Raw genomic sequence first — 25,566 nt, forward strand, 5'->3', positions numbered from 1 at the left:
CGTACCATAAATCTAAACGAAATAAAAAAAAAAAAGGAAAAAAAGAATCAGAATGATATTTATATATCGTTACGAACTGAAACTTTATCACGTCCGAAGAGCAAGGGGAAGGAAGAGGTACACCGCACCACGAAGATCGAGACTTCTTGGACGTACTTACATAAGCTTTGTGTTCCAGCCTGACGACGTAATTCAACACCGTTTAAGGGAACGTGTGTGTGCATTATATACCGTTGCATACGTACATACGTCACACGAAAATGCTTCCTCTGTTTTCCGCAAACACGAGAAAGAATTGTGGATGGGCTTAGATGATGGACTACCATGTCCTTCTAGGACTATGTCTAGATCCTGCTAGGTAGGTTACCTCTATTATTGTCGAGACGTACATATGTGGACAATTGGAAATCTGGAGAGATGTGAATAGTAATAGCTTGGAATTTTTGGAATTTGGAGATTTGAGAATATAGAGATTTGGGAATGTGGAGACTTGAGAATTTGGAGATTTAGGAACTTAGGGGTCTTTAGAAGGATATTTGGAACTCTGGCAATTGGAGAATCCTAAAATTTAGAGAGCTGAGTTGGAGAGTTTGGTCATTTGGAGTGCTAGCAAATTTGGGGAGCTGGAGACTCTGAAAGGCTGAGGATTCTGGAGAGCTGCGGACTCTGAAGAGCTGGGGACACTGGAGGATTGGGGACTCTGGAGAGCTGGGGACTCCAGAGAGCTGGGGACTCCAGAGAGCTAGGGACTCCACAGAGCTAGGGACTCCAGAGAGCTGGGGACTCCAGAGAGCTGGGGACACTGGAAGGCTGGGGATTCTGGAGAGCTGGGGACTCTAAAGAACTGGGGACACTGGAGGGTTGGGGATTCTGGAGAGCTGGGGATTCTAGAGAGCTGGGGACTTTGGAGAGTTGGGGACTCTTGAGAGTTGAGGACTCTGGAAAGTTGGGGACTCTAGAGAGTTGGAGACTCTAGAGAGCTGGGGACTCTGGAAGGCTGGGGACTCTGGAGAGCTGAGGACTCTGGAGGTCTGGGGACTCTGTAGTGCTAGGGAATTTGAACAGCTGAGAATTTGCAATTCTGTGGAATTTGAAGATCCAACAATTTGAAGTGCTGAGTAATTTAGAGGCCTAAGAATTTCAGAACATGAGAATTTAAAGAGTTGAGTTTGAGCTCCCACAAATTTATGCATCCGAAATACCATAAAAAAGTGCCACCAAAAAGCAAAACAAATCTCAAACCCCAGAATCATAAAAGTAAACTGGAGCAACGGAAATTCGGACATAAAATAAAAGTTTCGCATCCTGTTCAGAATAAATCAGCCACATATTTACGAGGTATAAAGGTTAATTTACGAACGGTAGCGTGTTAAACGGTTCGCGTTGATGTCTGTGGATGAAAGTAATCCGTGACGAATTTGCCTGGCAATTCGGAGTTTACGGAAAGGCGTACGTTGCAAGAAATCGCGTGTCGTTGAAAATCGTTCGACGATTTCCACGAATCTTCGCGTGTCTGGTTGCACAATTGGCTTAGACGGATTAAGTGGAGGCGCAGTGTGGCTGTGTTGACGCGGGTATTAAACGCAAATGATCTGGAACACGTTAACTCATCGCAAAACGAAGAGGTTAGGTTAACGTGTGCGACACAAACTGGCAGGCTTCTGCATTGGCGCAATGTTCGTTATCCGAAACTGCACGGTACATTTCGAGTTTATTGTTCGCCGTGTTTTACTCGCACCTCGATTCTCAGTTTTTCCTTCTCCAAGAATATCTTGCCTAAAGAGACAAGGTGATTTAACAGAGTCCACGATAGCAATTGTCCGTGTTGAGGCCTTCGCTAAAGAAATTCTTCCTGGTCAAGTTATTTTCGAACCCGACGTTCGTACTGGATGATGGAGGACATGTGCTGTCCTTTAGTTCATCTTTCGGTTGTCGTAAATTGTTGGGTGTCTTGTAAATTGCCGGTGAACATGTTGTATGGCATAATTTGTGGGCATTATTGTTGATGACCGTTTCCGTATTCGCTGCTGGGCAGATTAGTCATGACCATTACTATAACTGGGTTGGAACCAGATCCACTTTTGAATGTGAACCGACATGTTCGTGTAGCGAGGGTTTATTCTGTACATTATGTTCAAATTTCCAACTTTTTCATGTTTCAAATTTTCATACTTTCAAGCTTCATTTTCCAAAGTCACCAAGTTATGGAAATTTAAATAAATATTTATAAATGCTTACAACTCGAAGTTAATCAAGTGGAACCAGCTTTTTAATACAAGTAGACAATAACACTATAAATAGACATTAATACAATTAGTTACTGAAGCTATTTTAACAATTAGCTATTAAAGTAAATAACTATTATTATGTCCATTAAAATTAAAAATCATTAATAACAGCAACGAATATTTCTTCAGTCTTCAGTAACAATTTAAAAAGCACTTAACATCTGTTCAGTAGCTCATCATCGATCCCCTGTGCAGTGAATTGTCCATCACACCCCGTACAAAGAAGCCCACAAGTACCCCGCGGTTCCGTTGCTCTTTGCGCATGCGCACACGCATGCGCACGCGCAGCACGCGGTGCATTCTGGGAATGCGTGCATGAATGAATGCTCCCTCTGTGGCCGTCGACAGAAGGGCTCGAAGAAGGAAGAAAAGAAGAGCGAGAAGGAGCCCGAAGAAGAGGATTGTTCTTTTTCAACGGCAGCAACAGCGGACGGCGACGTACGACGACGAGGCGGGCCCTTTTTGGTCCTTACGTGCCCATATGTGGCCCCTTCTTCCCTCGACCTGTCAGATTTGACGTGGTTCTTCTTGAAAGCGGTTTTCACCGAGGGTCCTACCCGCCTTTTTTGTCCGTGCGTGGCCGAAAATGGCTGAGGCGACCCAGCATGGCCGTCCCTTCTCTCTCTCTTCGACGAAAAAGGGGTCGAACCATCCAGAAGCGAGCCCTTTTCGTCCCAGTTACAGCATTCACCATCCATATCAACGCTCCTTTCGTCTTCCTTTTTTTCAAACGCATCCTTTGTACCCGTTTTGATAGGTCGAATCAAGAAGTATTCTTCTGCGAGCCGGAGGATTCTCTTTCTGCTCTCTTTTCTTTGCGGGGAAATTTACCTTGCAATTGTCTTTGGAGTCGGGTAGGCTCGGAGATACACCTAAATCGACACCTGCCGATCTCAATTTTCTTCTCTTTTTACAGCTCTGAAGTAGACATCTACTCTTGACATCTTTCAAATTTATACTTATTAATTTCACATTTATCCTAATATTATCTGATATCTGACACAATCGTTCAAATTTATTCTTGTACAAATTTGAAGCAATAACAGTCAAAGTTAAAGACACATCAAGTTAGGATAAATTTGAAGTTCTGGGAACAATGAAATGCTTTCACACTTAAAGTCTTATTTTATCGATACTCTAAATCAACGATAACATTAATTAGCAATATCCATCGATAATAGTCTGTGTAACCAATATTTATTGTGGATAGTAGCTACAGTCCCTACTTGTGTTACCCAGGTTAGTTATTATCCGGGCACCCAATAAATTTTCATTAAAGCAAGCTTTATTAACACGAAACACGAGTTGGCCAAATTTTCCTTGTTCGCTGGCTCGTCCACAGACAAATAACTGTCAAATCCGTTAACGCAAATTGCGCGGAATCCTAAGTACTCCTATTTTTGTCCAAGATCACCGATTCGTCATCCAGCGCACTTTCATCTTCGAAATATTGCGTACGATTAACCTAGTCCCGTCTTCACACGAATGATACACTGTAAACCAGTGCATCATTCTCGGAGGATTATTAGCAATAATTGGTCTCGGTGGAGACAATCAGTTCACCAGAAATACCTAAATAACGGTTGCATTAGTTGCGTCACGTGTGCATCCGTTGCTATTTCGAGTCAATGATTTCAAACGAATCATCGGGTAGGATTAACAGCGTCCACGGCGGAAAATGCGGCTTCACTTGGCTGATTGACGCCAAAGGTCGTCCTCTCGGGTTGTACTGACAATTTCGCAAAATGCGAACGACGTTTGGTTTACTACCGATCGCAGGCAATTACGAAACGATCGACTCGACGAGCCAGCAGAGATACCTGCGTTTGAATGAGAAATCGTCGACCGAAACTGTCAACCAGGAATAAACTTAAATGTGAAAACCGTCTATTTATAACGGGTTCCTGAGACAGAATCCACGGAAACGATGAATGGACTTGGGAGCATCGGAATTCGGTTTATATGGATTATATGTACAGTCGAGAACAAAACTTCCCCATGGAATTACAACTGGGAGTTCATCTACTTTTGGAGATTTTTGAGGATTAGGATGTAGGAAGTTGGTGATATAGAAATGTAGAGACTTGAATTTAGGTGATGGAAGACTTAGGAAACTTTCCATACTTTGAAGTTTTAATAAAAACAAAATTAACATCAAAGACCGCCACATATGACCACATGTTGCTCACGGACCAACACTCGCTTCACCTAATAATCCCTCATATTTAATCAAAAATTGTAGCAGACACCACATTGCTACCTCGCAAGACTATATTAGCAGAACATCACTGAGAATGAGAAAATTGTGGTCTCAGTACAGAGATAAGATGTGCAAAGATATTTTAAAAGTAGACTTTTCAGCCTATGAGACTTGATAATAGACTAGTGTATAGTATAGTCATGTGGCCATGAAAAATAAGATTCATTCGAACGGTCATAGAGAACAGCAATGTATGAAGCAGTGTCTGAAAGTCGCCTTTTTCGTGCAACGGTCCCGTGAATGTCTACTAGCGTACGAGAGAGTCACGGTGACGAGGATATGGGTTCTCTGGTTTCAGACACGCAGAACGCGTTGCCCAGACACCGTGCATGCTGTAACCGTAAACCAGGCAATGGTACGCGGGCAGTATTCGTAGCTATTTCGGGGACGTCGGCATCGCGAGAACGATTTCAACGAGTAGTCTGTCTACTACCCGCTTGACCCGGACCGCTCACATCTTTATTTGTGCAACGAAACTCTCTCTTTCTCTGTTTGCTACCATTCGGCTTCCGGGACACCTTTTCTTTTTCTCCGACAGGAAAAGGGGACTTCTGAATGAAGTTCACCCTGAGCCAGTTAAAGGCAAGTGTAACGTTGTGGTATTACAACTGCACTTTAACGAGCGGTGATATAAGTCGAGATGTACTGCCACATGTGACAATATATGTACGTGTCACACGTATTTGCTTATTATAATACTTTATTGTGGAGCTATTAGTTTGGGGTTGTAGGTGTTTAGTTTTGGGATAATAGTATTTAGGGACTTTGAGATTTGGAGACTTGAGGTTAAATTGAAAATATAGAAACTTTAAAATTATCAATCATATATTTGTTCTCATTCAACCCCTGATACTCTCTCCATTTAAACGCGTTAATTCACAAATCCTCTCACATCGCCTTCTCGCTCAAAATGTGCCCAACAAAATGGAACCTCACACGTGCACATCCCTCGCAAATAATGACTCATTTCCAAAAAACTGTAGCCCCCGTATTAAATTTCCATCATTCGGCCTTAATTAAATCGTTCCGTCGAGTGTTACCACGTAAGTGGACGACGAAGGCACATCATCAGATTGAAGTGGACGCACGTGGGGGACGGAGAAGTGGTCACGTCCAGGCTTTCGGGAAGGGATGCCACTTCCCGGATGCGGAGGAGGACAGATGGGGAAAAAAGGGAATGGAGTCAGTGTCGAGAGGGCGTTACGGTAGGGTAGAGGGTCGGTTGTTGGTAAGGGTTGGACACACGGGGGTGGCTGCGCCAATATTGACTCTTTCTGAAAACTGGGGGACCTCGCTGTGACAAAGAGGGTGGCGCTACTTTACCTCGCCTTTTGTGCGCACCGACGCGGATATGGCGCCTGCTTCTTCCTCAAACTTACGTCCATTTCCTTGCAAAATTATAGTTTAAGACAAGCTACATAATATTTTTTAATTTTAAAACAAGCTACATAATATTTTTTAATTTTAAAACAAGCTACATAATATTTTTTAATTTTAAGACACTCAACATAGATTCAATTTTAAGACAGTTAACATAGTATCAACTAAACTTCTATTCAATTTATTTATTAAGTTAAATGATAATGAAGTATGTATACATTTTAAGAGCAGTCTTATTGTTGTTCTAGGTAGAAAATTTTATTCCATAAATTGTATTCATGATGTCACACATGATGTCATACATGTCAAATTTTTGTAGACATCACATATGTTTGCAATGCATAAGTATGACATATGAAGTTATTACACATATGCATTCATATGATAAAAATTCGGATGTTCATGATTATATTCATAGTTACATGAATTATAAATATCAATTACATATATTCATTTCACACATGACGTAGAATATTATGTATGCACATCATACATAACAAAACACATGCTCATATATTTTACATATGACCAATATATCTTGTATTAAAAAATCATAAATATCTATGTAAATAACATATTCCTTAATATGTTCCACATTACATTCCTCATAATTTAACAAATGTGCCTCCATCAAATATGACCCGGTTAAGGGTTAACTATGATTATAATAGGGTAATGAATTATCATACCGACAGGGGTGAAAAGTGGTTAATTTCTGAACGATCGACATCATCGACGAGTATCGCAATTTCTAGCCCGGTATGGCCAATGGCCGCAGCCAGTAGCGTGGGTCGATACCGCGACTCCTCGACACGTCGACGATCGTGATCGATTTCCATCAAAGTCGATGTCGAGCTTCGACACCGATCGACTTCCATCAAAGTCGAAGACCTCGCCCTGTCCTCCTCCATGGTTCGTCTCCTGCTGAGCGCGGATGAATCATGGGTGCATTCGCGATACTTGCGCCGCAATTTTGTCGGAGATCGCAAAAGACACCGGCCAAATTTGTCATCACAGGAATTGGCAACTTTAGAGACAGCTTCTGACATCAGAAGATGTCTAGGAAGTCGATTTTATTTCCCTGTCTAAGCGCATTCTTGTCAAATGTTACAGTATTTTCGGAATTATTTAATCCTTTGATGATTTCGTGATTTGTGGAATCTGTAATATTGCGTTCAGGAAGTGGAGTTCAAAGGGGTTTCATATGATTTATGAATTGATGATAGGATACAGTATGATATTTTGGTATATTGCCATTTTTGTGTCGATTTTTATATACGATACTGTTATCATGTAACGAGTTATATTTTCGTAACTTTGAAATTTTTTAAAGTTTCAACAATATTTGTAGGATGTACAAATATAAATATACTGAAAATATTTTTTTTATAATCCAGAAAGAGTCCATTTTGCTCTTCGACCCTAAACCCTCGATTTATCGTGGAGCCCTGAAGATGAGGGTGAGCAAGCGAGGGCGAGGCTGAGTTTGCGCTGAACTAGGTACATTAGCAAGTTTTGTTGACACTGGAGAACAACGATAGAGCCATTACTGGCCTCCGACCCCAACTAACGTGCACCAATGACTCTACTTCTATCTATCGAATCAACCTATCACAGTAACTTCTGTATTTTGAAGAATATAACAAATTTTTCTAAAAATGTATTAATAAATCTATCTTTACTTTTATGTACTCAGTATCAATTGCATAAACATAAGCACAGTATATGTGGTTAAATGTGTAGATGTACATGCATATTCACATATGTAATGTACAAACATGTGTACATTCACATGTGTATGTACTTATATTTGCACATTCATATACACCATACATGTAAGCAATTAACGTATGCACACATGGATACATTCACATATGTATATACATGTGCACATTCACGTGTGCATATACATACATGTGAACAATTAATGTGTTTACTTGCACATATGGGCAAATTCACATATGATTTGCATATGCATGCATGTGAAAAGTTAACATGTGTATGTACATACATGTGAACAATTACCATGTGCATATGCATACATATGAACAATTAATATGTGCATATGCATACATGTGAACAAGTAACATGTGCATACACACACATGTGAACACTTAACAAGTGTATATACATACATATGCACATTCGCATGTGCATCTAAACCATTTATCACTGGTGCTGAGTTGAATCAACAACTATTTGCCCAATTCACAGTACATTTACGGTCTCAACAATGGAATATATTAGCAGTATATCTCACCTTACGGGATGCAACACGCGAGACACAAGATTCACGGGACTTTAACTAGATCATAACCAGCTAATCAACACCAAAGAGACGTCAAAGAAGTAGCTTCCTTATTTACCCATCGCAACGGTTTCAGAGAGCAAAAACAACCCAGAAACGTAGCGGAAGAGCGAAAAGGCACGTAGAAACCCGTCCGCCTCTTCCGGCATTGTTTATTTTTGGCGGCACTGTGTTGTTCTTAACCCTTTCGGCCGAACGAACGGGTTATGGTTATGGCGTTCGGCATTCTCGAAGATTAGAAACGTCTGAGAGGAGCCTCGTTCGTGTTGTTCCTCTTCAACGAGACACGATGACGATACTAAAGAGGGCCGAGGTATAATAAAGACGCCTCAAGCGCCGTTTATAACAAGACCGTGCGTTTGCAACGAAAAAAACATTGTCGCAGCACGTGCTAGGGAGAAGTTTATTTTTGTCTACCGGCCGGCAAAGCCACAATGAGCATCGAGAAAGCCGGCACCGATCTCTCAGCGAGCGTTTTATGCCCAGAAGAAAGACCGAGGGATATTTCAGGAGTCACTCTCTTGTACCTAGCTACCTCGTTCATCGGTGACGAAAACCACCGAACGACTTGTTATTCGATGATATATGGCTTTCGCTGCAATAAAACCAGAGGTAAAAGGTGTCTTCGTGCGGAGACGCGGTTAGATACGGTTCTAGCTATGTTGTTTGTTTTCGTCTGATGCAGGGGACAGTTAAATGTAACACTTGGCTTGGGTATATCTGCAAATTTCAGCGTTTAGGGGTTTGAGCATTTGGGGGTGCAGGGAATTTGGGGATTTAAGACGTGAAGGTTTTCGGAAATTTGTGATTTTGAAAATTGGGGATTTTGGGAATTTTAAGATTTAGGAGAATAAGGTATTTAGGGATCTAGGGATTTCGGGGGGGGGGGGGGGGGTTAAGGACTTTGGGAATTAAGGATTCTGGAATCTAGGGATTCTGGGATCTAGGGATTCTGGGATCTAGGGATTCTGGGATCTAGGGATTCTGGGATCTAGGGATTCTGGGATCTAGGGATTCTGGGATCTAGGGATTCTGGGATCTAGGGATTCTGGGATCTAGGGATTCTGGGATCTAGGGATTCTGGAATCTAGGGATTTGGGGATCTGGGGATATTGGGGAGTCTAGGAATTTTGGAATATCGAGATTTGGGAATCTAGGGATTTTGGAATCTAATAATTTGGGTGTCTAGGGATTTTGGAATATAGAGATTTGGGGGTCTAGGGATTTTAGACTCTAGGGATTTGGGGATCTAAGGATATTGGAATTTAGGGATTTTGGAAGTCTAGAGACTTTGAGATTAAAGGGTTTTGGTGTCTAGAAATTTTGAGGTGCGGGGATTTGGGAATCTAGGGATTTTGACATCTAGGGATTCATGGATCTAGAGATTTGGGAGTCTAAAAATTTTGGGATCTAGGGATTTCGGGATCTAAGAATTTGACACTCTAGGGACTTTGGCATCTAGGGGTTTTAGTATCTATGAATTTTGGGATCTAGGGATTTGGGAATCTAAAGATTTGAAAATGTAGTTTCTTGAGAATAATTGAGATTTAAAAATCTAGAACTTGAAAACTATAAAAAGTGAAAAATCTGAAAGTTTAATAAACGCAGAAATTCTGTATTTAAAAATTTAAAAGTACAATTTGAGATATCTAAAACTTTCTCTCGATTGCTATGCTATGCGACCTTAAAACATTGGAGCGCTATTTTCTAATAATAACTGAAGTCATCGATTATTCTAAATCTCGAATGAGCCAAGTACCGCTGCTATTCGAAATCAGATACAGATGTTACGATCTCGTAAAATCGGATCCTGCGACTATAAAACAGAACAAAGCAACTGTGCGATGTACAGCTGTACTGGAGTGATGTAAAATAATCATTAAATAGCGAATCTTCAAGGGTAAGTATGCATTAATAGTACGAAACACGTATGAGCTTTCTATCGAATTGTAGTTTCAAGAATTTAGAATAGTTTAATGGTTCTGTTTTAATAAAATGTTGTAAGTATACGAGAAGTCGTGTTGGAAATATTTTGACTGAAAGGCATTGGCGTAACTAGTTATTGAAGTAAGTAGGTGTATCCCTAAATTAATATGTTTGCAAATTGTTATGGAAACCAAGTTCTTATTTTGTCAAATTCATACATCTTCAAATTTCTGTAAAATGTTTAGCTTTCCAAATTCTTATATTCCCAAATCCCTTTGTCTTCAAATCTCTACTTTCCCAAATTCCTGTATATTCAAATTCCTACCTTCCCCAGTTTCCATATCTCCAAATCTCTACTTTCCCAAATTCCTATAGCCCTGAATCTCCATCTTCCCAAATTCCCATATCCCCAAATCTCCATTTTTCCAAACTCCCACATTCCCAAATCTCCACTTTCCCATATTCCTATATCACCAAATCTCCATCTTTCCAAATTCCTATATTCCCCTAATCCCTATAGATCCAAAACTTCATCTTCCCAAATTTCCATATTTTCAAATCTCCATCTTTCCAAACTCCCACATCCCCAAATCTCCACTTTCCCATATTCCCATACCACCAAATCTCTATCTATCCAAATTCCTATATTCCCAAATTCCCACCTTTCCCAATTCCCCCATTCCCAAATCTCCATCTTCCCAAACTCCTATAGCTCCAAATCTCCATCTTCCCAAATTCCCATATCCCCAAATGTGCATCTTTCCAAACTCCCACATCCCCAAATCTCCATCTTCCCAAATTCCTATATTCCCCAAATTCCCACCTTCCCCAATTCCCACATCCCCAAATCTCCATCTTCCCAAACTCCCATAGCCCCAAATCTCCATCTTCCCAAATTCACACACACTCAAACCTCCATCCTTCCAAATTCCTATATCTCCAAATCCCCACATCCCCAAATTCCTACCTTCCCAAATTCCTACACCCTCAAATCTCCACCTCACCAACCACCTATATTCCAAAATCTCCACATCCCAATATCCTCAAATCCCCAATCCCAAACCAACCTCACCATCATCACAAGATCACTAATACCTAATCCATCACAAGATCACTAATACCTAATCCATCACAAGATCCCTAATACCCCATCCAAGCCACACAAAAATCCCAGTTACGCCAATGCCCGAACATCCTCTCCAGCTTCTGCCTGCGCTTTGGTCCGCAAGCTGATGTAAATTAAAAGCCGTATCACGCGTTACAGGGGCGGAAACTCGAACGGTATCACGGGCCCCAGAGACTGGGGCGTCTCGTGGGCGTTCATACCCGGCAAAAAACGTCGAAACATCCCGATGCATGGTGTATCCTCCCCAGGGAGCTGTTATCGCGTGATTTAATTCGCCTCGACACACATGCACTCACATATGCAACAGACGATTTATTCAAAAAGTTCGCGCGCGATTTCTGCATCGAAAGGCAATAACCTTCGACGATTTCATTCTAGCCTGACTAATTTTGGAATCGGTTAATGTTCCACGAGGCTTGATTAAGAATCGCTGAATTAATCATAGAACACGTCGTTCAGTTATACCATTGAAAATTCAGCAGAACATCAAGAACGAGTTTCTATTAATGTAACTGTTTAAAGATTAACGCTTCGAGGATTCGCGGAACGGTCGACATCTATCTCCGTTTCGATATCCCTGGTTCGTGTCGCGTGAAAACGAAACTGAATAGCTTTATAAATTTGTGCAGAATGTTACTGGGTTTGCGTCTATTATTTATCACAACTCGTGTATCTCAATTTGCTCGGATAGGCTCTTTAAAATTGCAGCTACTCTTGCTAAACTCTGGGATGTTCATTTTGTGCATTTATGAATGGGTCTTCATATTTGCCAATATTGGGGATATCATCACATTTAATGTACATCTCAACTTTCATTAAGTCTCGTAAGTTAACATATTGCCACAGTGAACTCGACTTATGTAGTCAGACCAGGTATTTGCATTTCTGAATGTGTCTTCACATTTGCTAATATTCAGGGTATCAGCACATTAATGTGCATCTCAACTTTCATTAAGTCTCGTAAGTCAAACATATTGCCACAGTGAATCCGACTTATGAAGACCTGGTATGCACAAATCACTGAATTATGATTCCCCTTCATTAATCGAAAAAATGACTAACAGGAAATAAGTTAACATTCCCGTGGATCATTCAGCAAAAGCTACACTGTTCAGGGAGTGGAAATTGCGTGAAACAAAAGAGACAAGGTATTAGAGATAACGAGCAGACGGCGCCGCACGAAATCTCGCGATCAGCATCTTTTTCTGTTATCATCCTATCACGCGTTCCTTCGCGCGGACACGTTCGGTTACCGGACACCGATCACGAAGACAGCCAACGCAAAGTCTACTACGTTTTTCTGCCTCGAACAGCATCATCGAAAAAAGAAATAGCGATGACTCCCGCTCGACAGTCGAACGAGCGTATCCAGCATACGTTCATATTTATACATGTACTTACACATATTTCGCGACTCCTCTTTCGGAGTTGCAACGCGATCGCGGAGCGTCCATCGCGCAGGCCGGCCAACTTATCTGACCGAGAAGAGACTAGAACGCACGGCGAAACTTAAATACGAACGATGCAGATTGCGAGAGCTTAGACACGATTGGTAAGCAATTCTTATCGCCGCTACGCACCGTTGCATAGCTCATTCTCTTCTTTTATACTTCCCTCTTTGTCCTACAGTTTCGATGGTAGGCACGTGTGACTCATTAATTCCTCGAAATGCCTTCCGCCGCGTTGTATTTTCATTCCGGTGAATTTATGATCAAGGTTGCGGTCCAATTACACGCGGACGCTGTGCGAACGAACAAACGTTTTCCTTCGGTGTAATTTATCGATCGGATTGTTCTTTTAGAAGAATTTTTAGGTATCTTGGGCGATTTGGTGTATGTGGTATGTATGGGATATGTGGGATGTTTGAGATATGTGATGTGTATGGGATATGTGGAACATTTGGAATATGTGGTATATATGGGATATGTAGAATGTATGTAGGATGTGTGGAATATTGAGAATATGTGGCATGTATGAGATAAGTGGAATATTTGGGACATGTGGTACATATGGGATATGTGGAATATTTGGGATATGTGGAATGTTTGACATATGTGGGATATACATACGTAGGATGTGTGGAATGTTGAGGATATGTGGTACGTATGAGATATATGGAATATTTGGGACGTGTGGTACATATGGGATGTGTGGAATGTTTGACATATGTGGGATATACATATGTAGGATGTGTGGAATGTTGAGGATATGTGGTACGTATGGGATATGTGAAACTTTTGGAATATGTGGTATATATGGAATATGTGGCATGTATCGGATATATGAAGTGAAATATAATGTATGTAATAAGAGACATACATGACATAAGTGGAATGTTTAGGATATGTGAAGTATTTGGAACATATGTAGAATATATAAGATATGTGAAATGTTCGAGATATCCTTCTGGAGGTAACTGAGTACCAAGTGTCAACCTAGAGAGTTATATTGCATTAATTCTAGGTTAGCTCAGATTAAAAAGAATTAAGCCAAGAGTAGACTAAAATTACAGTATGTTAGGTCAAAGTTAGTTTAGATTTCGGTTAGGTCAAATTAGGATTGATAAGTTTAGGTTAAACCAAATTAGAGTTATGATTAAAGTAACATCAAATTAGAATTGTAATAACTTCATATTAATTAAGGTTCATAAATTTAGGTTAGGTTCAATCAGAACTGTAACAAGTTTCAGTTAGGTCAGATTAGAGTTGTAACAGGTTTACATTAAGTCATATTAAGTTTCATAAGTTTAGGTTAGGTCAAAACTATAACAAGCTTCAGTCAAGTCAGAGTTTTAACAGGTTTAAGTTAGATCAAATTAAGATACGATCAAGTTAATGTTATATCAGATTAAGATTAGTTTAAGTTTAAGTTAGGTCAGATTAAAGTCCTGATAAATTAGGTTAAGTCAGATTAAGGTTTTGATAAATTACGTTAGGTCAGATTAAAGTTCTGATAAATTAGGTTAGGTCAGATTAAGGTTCTGATAAATTAGGTTAGGTCAGATTAAGGTTCTGATAAGCTGGTTAGGTCAGATTAAAGTTCCGATAAATTATGTTAGGTCAGATTAAGGTTCTCATAAATTAGGTTAGGTCAGATTAAGTTTCAGCTTGATCTACGTTACTCGAAAGTTTATTTCAGATCAGATTAGAAATAGGTTAAGTTTTCATCAGATTAAAGTTGCGATACATTTATATGAGATCACATTAAAGTTTCGTTAAGTTCAGGTTACACCCCACGATTAAGTTTAGATAACGTTATAGTTGTAATAGGTTATACTTCATACACAAAGCTAAGTAATAAGATTTACAAGTTTAGGTCAGATTCCTGTTAAATTATAATAAATAGTTTTTATGCTAACTCATGAAGTAGTCATTTCTCCCTATCCCACAAATAATTTCCTCAATTTTCCCCCAGGAGCAATCCCCTTATCTAATTTTATCGCATTTCTTTCGACGGTGTTTATACGAAGCCTAACTAAGCAGATAAGGAAAGCGTGCGTTTGATGAATTCGTTCGAGCGAAAAAGTGGTTACTTCCGGTCCGTACAGACGATTAGCCGGCACGATTAACAGCCGTGCTCGATCGACGGACTCGTAGAACTCGACTCGACGGATATCATAAATATCGGGTAGGAGACGTTGATTTCGGGCGAATTCATCGATGCGAATCGTGTGCCAGGATAGATGGCGCTTCTCTTGGAGCGAGAATTTCGCGAGGGAGGAAGTGGGAAGCACCACCGTGGCAGGGGCCCAGTCTAGTACACAGCCGCATCACGCCACGGGGAACGTATCGAATTTCTTATGGCTTCTGTGTATTCCCATGAACGGAGACAGAAGGTCAGAGAGAAATCGAAAGAGGGAAAGAGACAAGGCCACGCGGTGTGGTGGCTCTCCTCTAGTCCTATCCGATGGCTTTTGGGGTATCGTGGATACGCATGGCATCATTCGCGGCATATTAATTACAGGAAATCCCACAAAGCATCCATATCACCCCTACCCATATACCATCCCCCGTAATTCGTTCTACACCCCCGAACGAACAGTTTGATCGTTGCCTCGATTATTATCCAAAATTATTCGACACCAATTAACAAATCAGTCTAACAACTACAACTTTCATAAACTGCCCTCAAAAGAAAAATTAACCTCACAAAAGTTTGGTAACAAGATCCACAAAAAACTCGCTAAATATGTATTTACTCTTCGACAAGTACTCATCATGCGATTAATGAATTTAATTAACAAAACCGACGAAAATATGATTCGTACAAAAAACTTGCCTCGACATTTTTCACTTAACTTCAGCAAAAAACCTCTCGTGCCAATTACAGCACACCCTGTAGATAACCTAATATAAAAACCCTGGCTGCACGTCGTTGCTACACGATTCACGGAATCACATTATAACGGTAACCAAAATTGATTCACGTATGCGAGTGTTTAAACGCTTTTCATCGACGAACAAAATGGCGATAATGAAACCGCTCGACGATTAAGCGGTTCGATAAATTGTACTGCGGCTCCATCATGTTTTCATTTCGTACAAAAAATGCGGAGAAGGGTTCCGAACCGGAGAGAATTAATATCCAAATAATTAAGCTCCGAGGCGAGGTAACAGTAAAGAAAAAACCGGTGCCCATTTTACGTGTTCCCGCGGAATAACGATATATACGTGCACGTTGTAAATTACATGGAAGGCACGTAAAGGGAAAAGAAGCATCTGATAAAAGACCGATGGCGCGACTCGAGGGACATACAGCGTTAACGTTACGTGGTTACGAGGCCGTCTTCGAGTTTTGCTCGGTCGTTTCTAAAATCGGATATAGAGCAACGACCTTCCAAACAACATGAAACTCCTACACGCTTGCGCCCTCCGCGGATTCCACGGGATATCAACTCGGCTACCGTCGATTAACTCTTCGTAACAAGGCCGGCTCAGGGAAAAAGTTAGGGAAATATGTGGACGATGCGACGGCTCGTTATACAACGCTTATACTGCTGTTTCTCATACGTTTTTTTATTTTAGTTATTAAAGCTCGTTATGGGTGGAAGTACTTTTTGGCGAATACATGTATTGCCGGGGTCGGGTAGAAGCGGAAAATTTGGAATATAGCGAGATTCTTGTGATCATATTTTATGGAAGAATGTGACACTTGGTGATATGGTGGATCGTCAAATATTAACGCGTTGCAAATACAATGCGTGGCGAGTGTAATGTGTGCTGAGTACAATGCGTTGCATATACAACGGGTAGCAAATGCAACGTATGCAAAATATGATGTATTGAGAATGTAATGCGTACCGAGTACAGTGTGTTGCGAATACAACACATGGTAAATACAACGCGTAGCGAATGCAACTCGTTCCATATACAACGCGGGTCGAATACAGCGCGGTTCATATACAACATATGACGAATACAGTGCGTTCCGTATTCCACATGTGTCGAATACAGCGCGTTCCATATACAACATATGACGAATACAGTGCGTTCCGTATCCCACATGTGTCGAATACAGCGCGTTCCATATACAACATATGATGAATACAGTGTGTTTCGTATTCCACATGTGTCGAATACAATGCGTTTCATATACAACATATGACGAATACAGTGCGTTCCGTATTCCACATGTGTCGAATACAGCGCGTTCCATATACAACATATGACGAATACAGTGCGTTCCGTATTCCACATGTGTCGAATACAGCGCGTTCCATATACAACATATGACTAATACAGTGCGTTACACATCCAACGTGTGTCGAATACAGTGCGTTTCATATCCAGCGTGTGTCGAATACAACGCATTCCATATGCAATACATGCCGAATACAGTGCGTTCCGTATCACACATGTGTCGAATACAGCGCGTTCCATATACAACATATGCCCAATACAGTGTGTTCCATATCCAACGTGTGTCGAATACACCACACCCTATATACAACGTGTGTCAAATACAGCGCGTTCCATACTCGACATGTGTGGAATACAACGCGTTCCATATGCAACATATGTTGAACACAGCGCGTTCCATTCACAAATGTGGAATACAGCGCATTCTAAACACAACGTATTTTGAATACAGCACCATATATGTCCACACACCACACACATATGTCCATATGTTCCATACACATATGTCGAATACACCATGTGTACACATTCCGCATACAACGATATGAAATACGACATGTCTCATAAACAACGATACCGAATACACGTTCTAAATACACTGTGTACCAAATACAACGCACTTCATATATAAGACGTGTCAAATACAACCCCTAGCAATGTATCATATGAGGATATGAGGATTATGAGACTGTATAACGCTATGTAACATAGAAATGATGTTACCTAATATTAATAAATGAAGTAAACATACCTGTGTTCGGCAGCACGATCCCTTTGTCTTCGGTTTTTGAACCAATTACTGACTTGCGTAGTGGTGAGACCCGTACTTTCTGCCAATTCACGTTTTTCCCGAGGCGAAGGATAAGGGTTGGTAGAGTACCAATCCCTTAAGACGCTTCTGGATTTCTCCTTGAAGCAATAAGACGTTTCTTCCCCATCCCAAATTGTACGGGGCAGTGGGAATTTGCGTCGAACGCGGTACTTTCCTGTACAGATACAAATAGAGTACAATTTTTATATGTTTTGTGATGTTCTTATTATAAAAGGAAAACATGTATGTTGATATGTTGGTATGTTGGCATGCTTTGGAGATGTGGAGTTTAGGTTGGGTCAAGGTTAGGTTAGATCAAAGTAAACTTGGGGTTAGGTTAGAGTAACCGGTAAGGCGAAGTCGGGATTAGGTTAGTAAAGTTAGGTAAATTATTAATGTAGTATGATTATGGTAAAATTATAAGTTGAATCAAGGTAAAATTAATATTAGGTTAAAGTTGGGGTGAAATTGGGGTTATGTTAGATCAAGGTAAAGTTAGAGTAAAGTTGAGATAAAGTGAAATGAAGGTTAGGTTATGTCAAGGTAAATGAAGGTTAGGTTATGTCAAGATAAATGAAGGTTAGGTTATGTCAAAATAAATGAAGGTTAGGTTAGATTAGCTTGAAGGTCAGAAGAGGCAAGGTCAGTATAAAGTTAGACAGCTGTAAATTTAGGTTTATGATTGATTTGACCGGTGTGTACGTATGTTGGAATTACATTGAATCGGTTCAGTTGTGGTTAGTTAGGTCAAGGTTAGGTTAAACGAGAGAAATTTGATTTTCCTTATTTTTATGCTTACTAAAGAAACTTTTACGTCTTCAATGAACAATTCCACAATGTAATACAAATGTTGATAAATATTTCAGTGTTTCAAATTTTTCGTATGCGTAGAAGATCATCTAACCTTATATCACACGACAAGTGCATCAAAGAAGAATTACATATTCCATGTTCAAAATACTAAACTAAATAAAGATGGGATATTTTTACGATATAACAGAGTACACAGTCCAGTATTATTTCCGTCGTCATTCAATTTAGCTACAAATACCCAACATTGTTTAACATTTTCCTGCAACGAACGAGCTTCCGTCGGTGCAGAGAACGTAAATAAAGATTATATAAATCCTGTTTGCATTTGTTTCAGAAAGAGTTTATTGAAGAGACATAAAAAAGAAGAGAATATTAACTAATGTTATTGATATTGGTTTTGCAACTGGACGTTCACCTTTTGTTGCATCACGTTTTTAGTTTCTTAATTCTTACATAAGATATCAAAATGTAAAATTTATTTAAGGTGGTTTTAATGAGGGGGCATTGAAAGTATGGACACTCGGTTAATGAATGAAACAAGTAAGTTGTAGTAATGATACAAATTATTAATGTTATGTAATGATTAATATCCACAGCAATATTTGAAAAATATTCTAAGTACTATTAGTATTAGTTTCAATCAGCAAACAATTACAAACAGGAAAACAATGGCATGTATTCTAAATAACTGTGTATAATAATAACAACAGTAATTTAATAGTTAATAATAATTTGAATAGTAACAGTAAACATAATTATTAATAAAGTGATATTTCTAATAATATTATAACACACTCAATTAATTATGTAAATAATAATGATTACAATCTATGAGGTTTCATAACATCCACAGCGAAAGTATTACGAGAAGATATTACAATTTTATAATAAACACAAAATGAACCGTAATTAGTGTTTCTAGGAAGTTTCAAGATTCCGTTCGAGACGAACCGGAAATCTTCCAGCGAGACGACACATTTTCCTCGCGTTGCCCTCTGGTTTTAGCGCGAGAGGGATCAGATGACACAAATTGGTTCGCAAAAGTAAATGGAAAGATCTAATTAGAATGTCAGCTCGTTAAACTCGCTATCCTCTTGTTTACAACGCGCGACAGAAATAACACTGGCAGACCTCGACATGATGCTTGTTCTTTCACGAAATCTTTCCTTCCCGTTTCTATTATGATCGCCGGTGAATTAGACTCAGCGTTATTATAACCTCTTCACGCGGTCGATCATATTTTTAACTCTAACGTCCAAAATATTAAGCAATGTGAATCACTAATGCAAAACACCCAAAACTGAATCCAAAAGTCATTTCCAACTAATTTATTTCGTTATAGATCAACTGAAACCCAGACACACAGTGATGTTTTCTTTAAAATTAGAGAATAGAATTTTTGTAATAAAAGACTTTTATGTTATTGGAAAAATATCTTAGTTATAATATATTAGTGACGATAGTATTGTAGAAATGTCGAAATTTGTGTGAAAGTTTATGATTTTAATGTAGTTTAATCCTCAGGTAGCTGTACAGTGAAATGGCGGGAAATTCAAATTCAGTTTCGCACTTCTGTAAGTTATAATTCTTCCAATGTTGCAAAAGTACTACATTATGTATAATATAGTCACGTGACAGTGTTGTCACCATAATATTGCAAGTATCACACTATCTAAACAATTAATTGTTTATAAATAACTAATGTTACTATAACACTTTCAAACTTATATGAACCTTTGTATTACTTCCAAGAATTAAAGAATTTATAATCTTAATGTATTAATTCTTTGAATACTCTCACGTTCATTACATCTGATGATTCAAAGTTAATATTTGATGTCATGTAATACAAAAATTTGAAAAAAGAAATATAGAAAATCAAATTTTCTTAAATAACAGTGCAATGTTCATTTGACAGAACACTTAAAGTTTGAACCAGATAGTCATAAAATAACCAGCTAGAATCCAGAAGATCAGAAATTATGTTCTGCTGCTGGATTTCAGAACTTCAAAAATTGTGAAATAATCAGCCAATCATAAAATAACCAGCTACTCTTTAGAAATTCGACAGTCATAAAATAGCCAGCTTCAGAAGTTGAAAAGTTACAAAACAACCAGCTAGAATTCAGAAACTAACAAATTACAAAATACCCAGCTAGTTATAAAATAACCAAACGGTAACAAAACAACCAAAACGTGTAACTAAGAAAAAGGATAAAGAGTCCTTTGGATGTCTTCGACTAAAATATCTGATACTAACCGACTGCACCAAGAGGCCTTCCTCTGAGTCTCTCAGCCTCAATGTAATGAGCCTTGAGCCAAAGAGCTTGCAGTTTCTGATGATTGTGCGGACTGAACGTGTGGCTCTCAAGGATCCTGTACAGTTCCTTGAAATGTCCCCGATGGAAGGCGACGATCGCCTTGGCTTTCAGGACGCTCTCGTGTCGGTGCAACCTGGTACACGCCGGCAGGGACCACAGGAACCTGCCGAGTCTCTCCACGGAGCCAGCCTGCTGGAGAACCTGGACAGACGACACCATCGCCTTGAAGACGATAGACAGGGGGGGCACACTGTTAGTCGGCAGAACTCATCCCGATTCTCCTCTTATTCTAGTGTATCTTGTATTGCTTCTCAAGTCTATCAACAATTTTTTCTATCGTCGTTCCGCGAAAAGGGTACCTTTCGAACATTTGTAAACCTTTCGGGACTATTAACACGTTGACTGTCATAGAAGGACTTAAATGTAGTATAACAGGTTATGAGTCGAGTAATATTACTGTAAGTGATTAATTGGAGATTTTATGGGTTCATTTTTGGTTTGGTCAACGTGTTTATTCTTGGTTAAACTTCGTTTTGTAGCGGGCATTCATTTATTAATTTATTTTGTTCTTAGAATAACTGTAGTAGAGACGCTGCTAATGATGATGTCACTGATATAACTTCCTGTCGCTGACAATATATTAATAATATAAAATATTGAACTTTATAAAAGTTAAAGTAAAACATAATTTTAATCGTTCAAATTTATTTCCTTTCGTCTGAACTTCAAATCTAATTTAACCAGACCTAATCTAACCTAATCCTGACCTAATCTAACCTAATTTGAATTAACAAGATCTAACCTAGTTTAAATTAGCCAAACATAATCTAACCTAATCTTGACCTAACCTAACCCAATTTAAATTTACAGGACCTAACATAGTTTAAATTAACCAAACAACCTAACTTAATCTAAACAGACCTAATCCAAAACAATTTTCTCATTAAAACCAATTATTATTGTCTAGAATGTTAGGTTCAATTTGAAATTCAAATTAGAATAAATAAATTTAAATTATGATAAATTATATCAAGACATATCAAGGTTAAATTGAATCAAGATTTGTTTAAACAAGAGTAAGATTTAAATGATAAAATTATGCATCAAATTAAGTTAAATTATTTAAATTTGAAGTTTAAACAAGAATTATGTAAATCAAAAAAAGTGTTAAAAACAGTAATTTAAATAAGAAAATTATGCGTTGCCTGGCTACCCTCTTAATGATATTATCAATGTATAATTATCGATATCGGCATCGATAATAATCAGCAGCGTGTTAAACGACTGCATGTTCAGTCGAAACTGCCCTTTCATTACACAGATCATCTGTAAATACTACTTTTACGCATTATGTCATTTTTCCGTGTCTCCAATTCCAAAATGGCGGCTAGGCAGCTGGTCAAAAATATCTGATGTCAATCTTCCGCTCTTGAATTCGATAGTTTAGAAATATAAACTTTTACAGAAATAACTTGGATAAAATTGCAAATATAAGAAGTTGGGTGACTCAATCCAAATTCGAACGATATGTCAATTTCTCGCGCAAGACGAAGTTTAACCATAAAAGTTATTCTGCCATAAGAGATCAGAGTCGCGATACACTGTTGTGCCCTTTTCACGAGGCTCGGTAGCTAATTTCGATGCGAGACTCGTAACACTTAATAGCACAGAAAAGGAAAAAGGTAACGTTTAAAGTCCCATTAAGAGGCGACGCAGGATAAGGATCGAAAGAAACAACGTGAGACAGTGTGACGCGATCGATTGGCTCGGTTACATCCAAATTACCGAAAACGAGGGTCCATTACGTAGCGACGCGACGGTGGTACGAGTCTCGTGTGCACCTGCCATGGGTTTTACTTCTTCATTCGCGTCGTCGGGTGCCACCTATATAGTTTCTGCCCGCGACAGTTCTGACGAACGATTAATCACCAGACGCGAGAAATACCGCCGTGTAATGGATTAATAAAACGCGTCGAAAAGCCCGGGAGAGAAATGGACGACAGAGATCGTGATATTACACTTTAATCACGGAGTTACACGCGGAACTTTCGATCGGCTTCTAAACCGACTTGTCGCGAATCGTGGAAACTCGATTATCGATGTCTATCGCTTAGCGAGCGATCTCGAAACGCAACATGGCGGCCGCAGTAAACCGGCACCCGACGAAAAATACATTGATTATCCTTACTTCTTTATCTCGAATGTTCGCCCATTGGGTGGTTTATTCCGATTATATGATACAAGACAACTAGCGCCCACGTCTCACGGGATAATCACGAATTAACAATGGTGATCGATTTAAAGTGACATCTGACGAGTGTCGTGCGTAATTATAGCTTTGTTTCGCGTTTAACCCTTCTTTGGATTATGGTACCCCTCTAATATTATAATCAAGTGGGTTGCATTTCAAACGTATGAAATTTGGGATGTAAAATACGTCACAATTTTATTTCTTATAATTTTACTATAAAAGGTAAATTCTTATATTTCTACATTCTTAATCTTCACATTAGTGAATAACTAAATTTTCAAATTCTTAATTTTCTACATACCAAATGTCTAATTTCCTAAATTTCTAAATTTCTATTTTTCCAAATAACTAATTTGCTATATTCCTAATTTCTTAAATTCCTAATTTGCTTACTTCCTAATTTCTTAACTTCCTAATTTCCTAAATTCCTCATTTCCTAATTTCCTATTTTCCTAATTTACTAAATTCCTAAATTCTCAATTCCCAAATATTCCAACCCCCAAATCCCTGAATCCCTAAATCCCTAAGTTTACAATACTCAAATCTTCACATCCCCTAGCACTCTCCATCTTTTCCCAAATTTCCGCAGCCCAGATATACCACAAAACGCGAACAAAGTACACTTATCAATTCAATAAAATGGTACCTTAAAAGAAATAATGTCCGTAAGAAGCCATATATCTGAAGAAGGGTTAATAATGGCGGACGTCAAGCGACTAAGAATGCTTTTAACCGAAAACAGATAGTTTGAATTATTCGAAGACGCGATCGTAAACACTTGCACTGGGTCTAAGCCTCTTTATTATGACGCGAACGTAATTACCCGTTAAACGATTCCATTCTGAGCCGACGGCACGCTCGTTTATCGAAAGGGTGAAACGTTGTCGTAAATTAAACGGGAATATCCATGTGACGTGGGCAAGGAGTTAAACGTCTAGCCGTATGCAGAACGTACATATGGGAAATATGTACAAATAACGAACGTTCCTCGCGCACCTTTATCTCGCACAAAAGTTTCGTCTTTAATTCCTTTCTCTTTTTGCTTTTCAACCCTTCGAATACCGACGGGATTTGACAGATGGACGGATCACATATGCTGCTCTTATATCATTATTGATATTGTCGGTAAGATATTGTTAAGGTTTACAGTAGTGACTGAAGTAAAATATAAGTAATTTTATACAATTAATTCTATTTATTTTTGTACTTCAACTTAACCTAATTTGGTACATATTCAAATTGATTAGGTTAGGGTATGTTCAAACCTAGACAAACCTTAAGTACTTAGGTTAGGTTATATTCAAACCTAGATAGACCTTAAGTACTTAGGTTAGGTTCTATCAAAACCTAGACAAACCTTAAGTACGTAGGTTAGGTTAGATTCAAACCTAGACAAACCTGAAGTACTTAGGTCAGGTTAGCTCATATCCATTTATTCTTAATCAAACTTAAAATAAAAATAATAAGATTTAAACGAATAACATTACACGGTACTTCAATTATTTTTTGTACAAACTTATTCACTTCAAACTAGCATTTTTAGTTTCATTATTTTTAACAAAAATATCTAAATTTTTACCCAATGTCTTTTGACTATAATAAAATATTATTACTACAATTTTACATTATTATTAGACACATATTAAAACTTGCTTAAATGAAAATTTATAGAAAGAATATTTGTTTTTATTAAAGTACATTCTTCCTTGAAAATGTAGGGTCCATTAACGGTACTCGAAGGGGTAACTACATTGATTGCAAAGTTTCCATAAGATTTAGGTATACGATGTTGACGAAACTCTATGTGCTTTCCATTTATAATGTACTCTTTCGCGTTTGACAAACGAGGTCCATAGTCTACCGAATAAAGTGTACCCGACATTTAAGAAACGAAATTCCGACGCACGCACGTGTACCAGTAACGGTTCGATGCGAGAGGAGCGTAAACGTCGCGGCACAAAACAATTTACGATTGCACTAAAATCGCATGAACTCCATTAGGTGTGTGACATGCAAGTGAATCTTGGCGCGAGGTGCTATACAATGTTATACGTCCGATTATCCTCGGAAAATTACAAAATTATAGAGCCAGTTTCATCATCAACTGTCGCGGAATACATAAATTCACGTAAGATATTGTGCTCGAGCATCTTGAGAACAAATACTAGGTAGCTAGCGAGCTATATATCTCGTTCAGTGCAACCCGAAAAAGTCTTAAGACAATGTACAATGCATTGTCATTCGTTTATGTGTTCACTAAATGTGTGAAATACAGGGTGTCAAAGTTTTACGATTAAACTTTACCAGCTTTATAAATAGAAATGCAAAAATGATTTATGATTTCAGAATGAAAACTTTGGTAAGGAGATTTGATATAACAGAAATGACAAAGGCTTAAAATAATTATTTATGCATTTTAAGATATAAAGTTGTCATACAAAAC

The 25,566-nt window shown here is 38.7% G+C and overlaps 1 protein-coding gene across 8 annotated transcripts in view; it reads right to left on the bottom strand.

Moving 5' to 3' along the window:
- so (SIX homeobox 1 protein sine oculis) overlaps positions 1–25,566 on the bottom strand; it is a 69,946-nt gene that overhangs the window by 41,391 nt on the left and 2,989 nt on the right. For 4 of the 8 annotated variants that reach the window (XM_076535910.1, XM_012281958.2, XM_012281955.2 and 1 more), the window contains exons 2-3: positions 20,812–21,094; positions 17,679–17,913 (exon numbers count right to left, since the gene is read on the bottom strand). In XM_076535910.1, the coding sequence (XP_076392025.1) occupies positions 17,679–17,913; positions 20,812–21,094 (518 nt within the window). Of the gene's footprint in view, positions 1–17,678; positions 17,914–20,811; positions 21,095–22,657; positions 23,010–23,060; positions 23,204–25,566 lie in introns of those variants that run through there. The other 4 variants (XM_012281961.2, XM_076535914.1, XM_076535913.1 and 1 more) reach the window with 4 other exon arrangements.

This window comes from Megachile rotundata, chromosome 10, assembly GCF_050947335.1.
Source record: "Megachile rotundata isolate GNS110a chromosome 10, iyMegRotu1, whole genome shotgun sequence".
Classification (NCBI taxonomy): Eukaryota; Metazoa; Arthropoda; class Insecta; order Hymenoptera; family Megachilidae; genus Megachile; species Megachile rotundata.